The 11,210-nt window shown below is 36.6% G+C and overlaps 1 protein-coding gene across 1 annotated transcript; it reads left to right on the forward strand.

Moving 5' to 3' along the window:
* The first annotated feature begins 9,108 nt into the window (after nucleotides 1-9,108).
* Nucleotides 9,109-10,047, forward strand: LOC112612691 (olfactory receptor 2M3-like). Its single transcript, XM_025367529.1, has one exon. The coding sequence runs from the start codon at nucleotides 9,109-9,111 to the stop codon at nucleotides 10,045-10,047; it is 939 nt and encodes a 312-aa protein (XP_025223314.1).
* Nucleotides 10,048-11,210: the final 1,163 nt, after the last annotated feature.

Consider the following 11,210-nt stretch of genomic DNA (forward strand, 5'->3'; position numbering starts at 1 on the left):
CCGGTTTATGAGTGAATGAAAATCCATTGTGTATGTATATCATGTTTCATTTATCCATTGATGGATATGTAGGTTGATTTCATATTTTGAGTAATTTCAAGCTGCTTCAAAAAACATGGGAGTGCAAGTATCTCTTCAACACCCCAATTTCATTTTCCTTAGATATATACCCAGTAGTAGCATTGCTGGATCATATAGTAGTCCTATTTTTAATTTTTTGAGAAACCACCATACTGTTTTCCATAATGGCTGGACTAATTTACATTGTCAGCAACAGTGAATAAGGTTTTCCTGTCCCCACATTCTTACCCACACTGGTTATCTTTTGTCTTTTTTTAATAGTCATTCTAACTGTGAAGTGATATCTGTTCTGTTTTTGATTTGTATTTTCCTGATCATTAGATGCAGACCACTTGTTTTTACCTCTTGGCTACTTGTTTGCTTTCTTTTGAAAAATGTCTATTTAAGCCTTTTGACCATTTTTAACTGGGTTTCTTGCTTTATTTTCATTTATTTATTTATTTATGGCTATTAAGTTTCTTACATATTTTGGATATTAACCCCTTATCGTATGTATATTTGGCAAATATTTCCTCCCATTCCATAAGCTGTCTCTTCACTGTGCTGATTGTTCCTTTTGCAGTTTAATGTAATCCTATCTCTCGGTCTTTGTTTTTCTTGCCTGTGCTTTGAGGTCTTATAAAAAGAATCCCCATATCAACGTCATCAAACATTTCCCTTATATTTTCTTCAAGTAGTTTCATTAATTTAAGTTTTCCATTTAAGTCATTAAGCCACTTAGAGTTAAGTTTTGTATATGATGAAAGAAAAAAACCTACAATTTCATTCTTCTGCATGTGGATATCCAGCTTTATACAAAAGCATTTATTGGAGAGACTGTCCTTTCCCCAATGTATGTTGTTGGCATCTTTGTTGAAAATCAGTTGGTGATAAATGTTTAGATATATATCTGGGCTCTCTATTTTGTTCCAATTGTTTATCAGTCTGTTTTGGTGTTAGTAGTATACTGTTTTCATTATTTATATATTTACAATATATTTTAAAGTCAAGTAGTGTAATGCCTTTAGCTTTGTTCTTTTCCCTCAAGATTGCTTTGGCTAGTCAAGTTCTTTTGTGGTTCCATATGAAATTTAGATTTGTTTCTATTTTTATAAAGAATGCATTAGAATTTTGATAAGGATTTTATTGAATCTGTAGATTGCTTTAGGTAGTATGAACATTTTAATAATATGAATTCTTCCAATCCATGAACATGAGATATCTTTTCATTTAGTTGTATCTTCGGTTTCTTTCATCAGGGTTTTATAGTTGCTATTGTAGTGACCTTTTGGTCAAATTTATTTATTCCTTGTGATGAACTCCCTTAGCATTTGTTTGTTTTTATCTGCCACTTGGCAGAACAGATTTGCAGGGTATAGCATGCTTGGTTTGCAATTTCTTTTGCTTGTATACTTTGAATATGTCTCTCCACTTCCTCTGATTGCAACATTTTTGTTTAGAAGTTCACTTATAGCCTTATAAGAGATCCTTTATATGTGACAAGTTTCTTCTCTCTAGCTGCTTTTGAGAGTCTCACTTTGTCTTTGACTTAACAATTTGATTATAATGTGCCTCTTAGTATTCTTTTTTGAATTCATCTTGCTTTCATCCTTTGAATTTTCTGAATCTTTATGTCCATATTCTTTCCTAACTTCAGAAAATATTCAACTAGTATTTTTTTCATAAACTTTTTGTCTCTGTCTCTCTCCTCTCTTTCAGATACTCCCATAATTTGTATATTTGTACATTTAATGGTGTCCCATATATTCCTTATTTTTGTTAACTCTTGAAAATTTTTTGTTTCTCTAGATGACCTGGGTTTTGAATTCACTAATACTTTCTTCTGCATGATTGTGTTTCATGTGGGAACTTTATTGAAATTTTCAGTTCTGTCATTGTGTTCTTCAGCTCCAGTAATTCTTTTAGTTATTTTTTAAAAATGTTCTCTATTTATCATTTTAGAATCTCATTTGCTTCTTGCATTGTTTTTCTAATTTTATATAGTTGTTTATCTGTATTTTCTTGTATTCTTGGGCAATATTGCTGGTTTCTCTGATGTATGCAACGAATTGCAAATATACCCTTGGTACGATTACAACAAGTAACTAACTTATGACTTAGCCAAGGAGTGTCTGCGTTAGTTTCACCAGCAATAAGAAGTGTGTCATTCAGAGTTTTATTTTCTTGTATCTTAGTGAGCTTTGTTAAGATGATCATCTAGAATTCTTTTCCAAGCAATTTATATAATGCCATTTCCTTGGGATTTATTATTTGAGTTCATGAGCTTCCTTTGGTGGTATCATGTTTACCTCATTCTTTGTTAACATGTAGCCTTGTATTGGCCCCTGAGCACATGAAGAAGCACACTCCTGTTTTAGTCTCACAGACTGGCAACAAGTTAAGTCTTTTCCAACTAGGGCTCCTGACTGTTGAAATTGTTTCTGAGATTGCAGTTGAGTGGGAATGGATCTGGCTATTGTGGTTGATACTAGTTCCGCAGTGGAGGCCACAGTTGGTGGGGTTATTCCCATGAACTAGACTGAGTGTATGTTGTATCTGGATCCTGAACGTACTGAACTGTCTCCAGGACCTTGGTCTGTGGGGCTGGTGATCTGCTCCAGGGTTCACAGATGGCTGGATTTTATTAGGTATGCTGATAAAGGTGACTTTCCCTAGATCTCTGGGAAGAGTCCCACTGAATCACCGGATGGGCCCCTGAGCTGGTTGCACTGCTTCAGTGTATGCTGACACATGCTGGAGCTGAGACACAGAGATGTTTTAGGTCCACAGCAACAACGGAGATCTTCCGTCCTGTCTCTTGGGTTGAGGATAGGTATGTCTCCCAGTGGGTTCTTGGGTGAGTAGCTCTGATCTCAGGTGCAGTTGAGAAGGCCTGGAGTCAACTCATATGGCCACTTCAAGGTCCACAATGTGAACAAAATTTGGGCATTATCCTTCAGAGGCACTACTGGATGTGCCTCCCTCTGAGTCCCCAGGTAGGCAGAGGTGGTCTCAGTCTGCAAACATGAGGCACCAGAACCAAAGTCAATGATATTTGAGAACCTGGTGAGAAACAGAGATTGGCAAGCCTGCCACAGGGACTCTGATTGTTGCCTCTCCCTCCAGGACTCTGGCTGTATATAAATGCTCCCAGACCATAGCTGGGAGGTGCTAAAACCAAGCTTCGGGACTAATTCAGAATCTGCTATGGGTTCTATGTTGGCAAGCTCGACATGGCTGCACCAGCAGGCAAGAATCTAAGAAGTTCCTTATGTAGGCAGGATTGCATGTAGACTGCAGCTGAAAGAGGCTAGCTCTGATATTCAGGGCCCTTTCTAGAGCTGCTATTTTTGAAAAGCCAGAAATCCTCCCCAGTGATTCAGATGAGTGAGTCTCCAAATAAATCCTCATGCCTTTGGGATAGCTTCCCAACTGCAGTGAGAGGAGCTGGATCTGAGATTAGGCCCCTTTAGAATCTGCTGTGGGATGAAGGCTGGCAAGCCTGTTCCAGCGGATGAGAATCGTACATTTCTCTGCAGTTTTCTGCATAAGTGGGAGAGTTCCCTGACTATGGCAAACAGTGGCTGGAGTCATGACAGGGCCTTTGTCAGGATCTTCTTGGGGTCAGAGACCAGCAAGCCTGTTTCAGGGGCTTAGATGGGTGAGTCTCCCAGTAGTTTCCTACACAGGTAGGCAAACTCCCTGGGCTGCAGCAGAGTGGGGCTGGAGTTAAGACAGTGTCTGTTCAGAGTCTACTCTGGGACAGAGGCCAACAAGCCTGTCCTGGTTGCACAGAGGAGTGAGTCTCCCTTTTAGTCCTCTTGTGAACAGTACAAAGCTGGGACTAAAGCCAAGAGTAGCTGGAGGCAAGTTACAGGAAAACTTTCAGGCCCGCTGCCGAGACTGACGCAGGCACGCAGGTGAGTCTGTTTGCTGAGGCACTGCTGGGCATGATTCCTCCTGGACCCCTTGGCAGATGGTTTTGGTAACAGACACAAGGCTGAACAGGGCTATAACCAAGTCCTTTGGGGGAATAGGGCGATTTCCAGATTTGTACCTGGGAACCTAATTGGTGTGTCTGCCACCGAGGTGTGGGTCTTCACTCTCAAAACAGCCTCCTCACAAAAGAGACCTTGATTTGCAGATGCGTGCAAAGTTTATGTGGTCGTGGTGGGATACAAGCGGGTGACCTCCTATGCTGCCATCTTGCTTGGAAGTTCATATTATTCATCAAAAAAGTGACAGAACTTTCTTTTTTAAGCATCAGTAAATTGTATTTTCAAGTTGGAAACTAAATTACATGAGGCTTTACGAGAAAAAGTGAATGATAACTTAAAGTACTGTAATTAAAGTCGAGGTACCAAATATCCCGGAGGAATTGAAAAATTAAATCACAGAGGACTCAGGATAATTGTGTTGCAAGGGTTATCTCTAGAAATTTAAACATTTTCAGCCATTTTGAAGCAACATATCCTGTTGAAGACATCGGAAGGTAAGGTTTAGGGATGGAGTATAGTCCAAAATATCTAAGGCATTCTGGAGTTCAACCACAGTTAATGAAATTGCATTTTGTGCAAAGGTTCTATATCAAAAATTATTCTGTTTTAAAGTCCTCCAAATAGGGAAGTAAATGCTTCATGTTAATCTGCAACACATCTCTTTATAGTCTCTGTGAAATTAAAGCAGCGTGTTTCTATATTTGTCACAGTTTTTGAAAAATATTAAATGAAATAATACCTGTGAACCTGCTAAGTCAACGTAAGGTATTATTTATAGCAATAGAAAATGTCATAAGTAAAGAATCGTTGTAAGATTCTCCAGTGGATCTTGTCTATTTGTTCATACTTTCAATTAATTATGGAGGATGTATGGACTCCATCGCTGTGTAAACCTCACTTGTTTAAGAGTACATAAGAAATAAGCATATAGCTTACCAACAATCTAGTAAGAAAAACAGTATATTTTCAAAAATATTTTCTGTTGAGTAACAGTGAAGCTTATTGGAAGATTACCAAAAAATGTGTGACAAGATGTATACAACGGTGGTAACAGTCATCTGATGAATGCCTACTGTGATACAGTTATTTTAAGGAAAAAATTTTAAAGAAATAACTCATTATTCTTTATAGCAATTCTGTGATTGATGGGATTTTTTTTTTAATCTCAGAGATATTATTTGACTTGCCTGGTAGCAAGATTGTTGGTTTTACAGCAGAAAGGTAAGCCCAGGCTTATCTAATTTGAAGGTTTTTGACATTTGCAGTTTGTGTAAAACAGACAGTGGCCACATGTGTCCTGTGAGTTGAGTAAGTCAGAGCTTGCTATATCTGCAGAATGATGAAGCAAGCATGGAGAAAAATGCACGTGTGCTGTCACTGGAAGAAGACATGTGATTTACAGAGGTAAAGGATTATGGAGAAGAAAGATAATTTCAAACAAGACAAACCTGAGAAAGACCTAAGCTCACATTTTTGTATCATAGAGATCTCTAGGTAGAAATGCAAAGGGTTTGTACTAGAAAAGGAGAACAGATGACTTGAAATAGAGGCTTGAACAATTTTCTGAAATTCCTCACAAACAAGATCAATAAGGAAAGTAGTATGTTCTGTAACAAAATGAAGACATTGAATGCCTTTAAGGAGAGTGCTAGTAGTAGGATCAAAGGGTGCTTTGGAAACATTTAAAAATAAGGTATTGTGAGATACTGAAGAATATAAGATTAATTTTATCCGTAATCTCCAGGGGTACAGATGCAAAGATTTTTTTTTTCAGAAGTACTTATGAATCTTTTTAAAAGACACCAGCAATCCTTTTTGTGAGATGTGATTTGAAGTTTCTGTCTGTAGGCAGCAGGGTGTATGTGATGAATAATTTCTAAGTTTCAGCAAGGAGAGTTTTTGCATGCCATTTTTGTCTAGAATGTAGTACCTGGTTTTTGCATCTACGTTCGAAAGTGGGAGAGTGATTTGTCTGTTGGCACGATGCAGCACATCTAGGGCAGACACTGAGTTTAGTTACCAACATTGAAGGACTGCTTCTTGCCTCATTTTCCTCTCCTTTGCTCGCCGTTCCGCTCAGTTTCCCTGCAGCACCAACATTTTGTCTTTCAATGTGAATTGCCTTTTGATACTCTGTCTTTACTCAGTCAACATTTCTTCTTTTCTCTCTTCTTCCCACTTTACTATCTCAAATTCCCCTTTCCTCGGAGTATCTTTGTAAAACCCTTTCAGCCTATAGTTATAATTATTAAAAACCCAAACTGTTTAAAGTTGAATCTTAGATTCAGAATGTTATGTTTTAAAGATATTTGAGACAAAGGTTATTAATTCCATATGACAAGAGATTTCACAAGAATTGGATATAAACTTGTGATTAAATTTTCACAAACTTGATAAACAATGTTGTATTACACATTATGATTTAAGCGTGCAACTCCAATGTCTACACTAACCCTTCATGCTAATATAGCTCTAAATAAATGTGTTCTTCCTAATATCACTTAACTGGCTTTCACTAAGACGTTGCTTATGTGAGACTGAAGTGAAGGAGACAGCTGAGTGCTCAGAAATAAGTGCCTTGACAACCAAGAAATACTATTTGCTTTAGTCTCCTCTGATAGGAAAGTAAAGAAAAGGATAACTTGTAAGACTGGCTTTGGCAAAAAGTGAGGTAATACAATGTAACACAATATAAATATATTCTATGCAAACTAACCTTGAAAATATTTGAACTATGAAAATATTAGAGGAATATATAGGCTTCATCTCTCTATCTGCTATACTGTAGATATTGTATTTCTTTGCTAGGAACTAACAACTGAAAAATGTTTCTCAATTAATAAGAGAACAGCTCGTCTTGATGGGTTCTACTATCCATGGGTTCTACTATCCCACGCTGCTGTTCTTCAGGTGGGGCCTAATATGGGGTAAAGTGAACAGATGATTTTACGTAAGTGGACAGAATGTGACAAGGTATAGATTTAAAATATGCCACAGTTTGTTGTTAATACAGGAGGCATGGAAAACATTTGTGAGAAAAAAAAAAAAGATGTAAAATTAAACCTAATTAGAGTCAGGTCCTGTCATTGGTTAATAATGGGGACCAGGACATTTTAGTTCCCTCTGTGATTCAAGCTATGGGTGTAGGATTGTGGTTAAACAGAAGAACAAGTCCCTGGCTAGGCAAAAAGATAAACAAGAAGACAAATACAGGTCAGAAGGTACATGATCTATGGAGTTCCTCAAGGGGCACAGCTTCTGTCAATTACTAATCTAATTTGTGGACTAATTAATTATGTAATTTAGATACAACTTGAAAGAATTGATGTTTAAGGTTCTTATTATCTTTCAAGGATGCAGCACATTGGATTGAAATATTTTTTTGTACAAAATGGAAAAAGCAGCATTGTTAGGAGCTGATACGTTAAATGTTGATTTTCCATAAACTTTTAGTATTTATGTTTCAAACATGAGGAGAGAGATAATTTCAGACAAGTATAACAACATGGATGAACTTGAAATAAAAAATATATTTTGTTTATTAGAAGGACTGCAATTGAGTCAAGCAATGTGGTAATTTTCACCGGGCAATAAGTGTTAATTAAGAAACATTAAAAATTATGGGTATTTAAAAATGTTTCAGAGTTTTCTGTGGGATGTATATTGAAAGGTTTGCACTAGGATGAATGATAGAATGTTTTAGAAAATATAATTAGTAATTGTTTTAAGAAAAGTGGGAAAAGTGAAAATATCTGAAAAAATTAAGTAGCATGTGTTAGTTTACACAATATGGGTCGAGTTTTTTAATAACACTGTAAATGTGAAAAACATTTTAGAGAACTTAGAACTGATTAGGAATTTGGATGTGGTGAACACTAGAGTTGTAATTAGAATATTGTTATAGTCACAGAACCGGTGATTACTACATAGATCAAAAGTATTAAAAAATTAATAAGACAGTGTGAACAATTTGTTCAGAGGGTAACAGGAGAGAATTAAAGGAAGCCAATTCCTTAATCCGTGGAGAAAGGGCACAAGAATGAAACAAAATGAATGTAAAAATAGAAAATTAAAAAGATGCTACTTTTTAGCCACAAGATTGCTCTTAAAAGGGTCTTTCTAAAGACCATGAAGATTTTTTTTCTTAAACTAGGAATAGACTGTACTCCCTCCAAAAGTATTTAATTTCAAATGTTTGTATTGTATGAACCATATCCCATGTAATGTTCTAAATACTTTAAAATCTAATTTTGTTTAGTCTTTATAACACCTTGTAATATAGATATTGTAAATATCAAAATTTATGGAGTAGAAAACAGGGATTAGAGAAAATAATCATCTAACATCACACAGCTGAAAGAGTTTGAAATATGCTCTGACACTCTCGTGTAACCTGGTTCTTCAGGAAGATACACTGTACCTGACTGTCTTATGGACACATTTAATTTTTAGGGACCAGGGCATATTGGTGAAGATCTTCTGATGAAACTTACCGTTATTTGCAATAAGGATCAAGTAACATACTCCTCATGCTGGTATTTTAATTTGTTCTCATTACCTGGCATTCAATGAATCATGTATCATTTTAGTATTTGTTTCCATCTACACTTTCCTAGATGGAATTTTGTTAGCATCATAGTGTGATGTGATTAGTTTCTGTGGGAAATATAATAGTAATGTAATGAAATTCCCCCAAATTCATGAGTCTTCTCATGATTTTAGTGTAATTATAAAGGGATAATCTACATTACATTTTTTAGTTGAGTTTTTGCTCAACTAGATTATAGAACTCGAGAAAAATCCCATGTTTTTACTATGAAACCTATCATATACATTAGCTATGTACTGTGCATTAAAAAATTCACATCGAGCTAAAAATAATTCTTAAATTTCCTAGTCTACAAATAAAAAATTTGATGCCCAGAGAAATAATTTCCCCATGTTTACATTTGGTAGGTGTGTTGTTCTCCGAGGGCAGTCCTTGATATTTCTGTGACATAATTCTGGTTATTTCTCACACGTTGTATTGTCCATAGTGAACATATTGATCATGGCATGGGAGAATCAGACCTTCAACTCTGACTTCATCCTCCTGGGAATCTTTAATCACAGCCCCACTCACACTTTTCTCTTCACTCTGGTCTTGGGCATCTTCTCAATGGCCATCATGGGGAACTCTGCTATGGTTCTCCTCATCTGTTTGGACACCCAGCTCCACACCCCCATGTACTTCCTCCTCAGCCAGCTGTCCCTCATGGACCTCATGCTCATCTGCACTACTGTACCCAAGATGGCCTTCAACTACTTGTCTGGAAAAAAATTCATCTCTCTAGCAGGTTGTGGAACTCAGATATTCTTCTATGTGTCCCTACTTGGAGCTGAATGTTTCCTTTTGGCTGCAATGGCCTATGATCGGTATGTTGCCATTTGCTACCCATTAAGATACCCGGTCCTCATGAGCCAAAAAATCTGTGGTCTCATGGCTGCTTCTTCTTGGATTCTTGGCTCCCTTGATGGTATAATTGAAGTTGCCGTAGCACTGTCCTTCTCATACTGTGGTGCCCGGGAAATACCCCATTTTTTCTGTGACGTTCCTGCCCTTCTTACTCTCTCATGCAATGACACCTTGATGTTTGAAAGGATGATATTCATTTGCTGTGTAATTATGCTTCTCTTCCCTGTAGCAATTATCATTGCTTCCTATGCTCGAGTTATTCTGGCTGTCATTCACATGGGATCCGGGGAGGGCCGCCGTAAAGCTTTTGCTACCTGTTCCTCCCACCTCATGGTGGTGGGAATGTACTATGGAGCGGCCATGTTTATGTACATGCGACCCACATCTGAACGTTCACCCACCCAGGACGAGATGGTGTCCGTATTCTACACCATCCTCACTCCCATGCTGAATCCCCTCATCTACAGCCTCCGGAACAAAGAAGTGGCCAGAGGGTTCATGAAGGTATTTGGGAAGGGCAAGTCTGAAGAGTAAATTGCCTAACTATATTTTGCTTTTTTCTTACATACTTTGCTTCATGCTTAAATTTATGTATTGAATTAGAGTAATCCAGAACTTAATATGTACTCATTTGTATATATTTACAGGTAGCAGCATAAGATTGATAAATTGCAAAAATTGTTTGCATTCTTGTTCATTCAAATATTTCATATTTTGGTTGTGATTAGTTCAATATATGCCTGTAAGTATATATTTGTTCCAATAGAAAATGTACCTCCGTATATTTTGTCTTTTTAATATCATCTAACAAATGAGAGACATTTGTCATAGTGCCTCATTGTTTGACTGCATATGTTAAATCTGGTGTCTTTTAACATACTTAGATTTATCCTTGAAAAACAAAGAATTCTACTAAGGTCAGTACCACACTTTGGACTAATCATTGTGTTAGTATGAATCACAAATTATTTATCTACTAACTTAAAAGGATGTCTTTAGAATCATTATAAAAATGAAATGTAACTTGGAGAAAAAAGATATATAAGACTGAGGTTTGGGCATATTGTGCATGTCTTGTAATGGACGCTGTCTTCCTCCAAGGTGTTGGAGAATTGAGAAGATCTCATTTATTTCCTTCTTCCACAGGCATTAAATTATGCACAAGAGACTAAGCTGAGAATAAAAATTCTCTCAGTGTGAATTTTACATTCTTAGACACGCTAATCTTTATAAGAGTAGTGTACTGCAATCGCATAACATTACTTTTTAGTGGATTTATTAGTAATTTTATTGAATTTAATAAAGAAGTCTTTATTTTCTGAAGTCTTCGTGTTTTCCGTAATTTGATGTATGGCATTACCATAGATATTGTTGTAATGATATTTATACGATAATAAATGTAATTATGGACATTCTTGTATCTTTCATGAGAAAAAACTGCTATTCCCTAATATGAATATTAACTGATGTGTTAAAAAATCTATGGTAACATTCCCACCATATTAGCTTTCTTCTTCTGCGTGACAAGTACTGCAAACTTAGCAGCTGTAAATTGCAACTATTCATTTTGTCACAATCTATATGGATCAGAAGTCTCTACATGTCTCGGCAGGGTATTCTGCTGAGGGTATTTTAAGATTGCAGTCCAATTGGTGGCTTGGGCTGCAGTGTCATGTAAAGCTAAGAGTCACATTCCA

The sequence above is a fragment of the Theropithecus gelada genome, chromosome 1, assembly GCF_003255815.1.
Source record: "Theropithecus gelada isolate Dixy chromosome 1, Tgel_1.0, whole genome shotgun sequence".
Taxonomy (NCBI): Eukaryota; Metazoa; Chordata; class Mammalia; order Primates; family Cercopithecidae; genus Theropithecus; species Theropithecus gelada.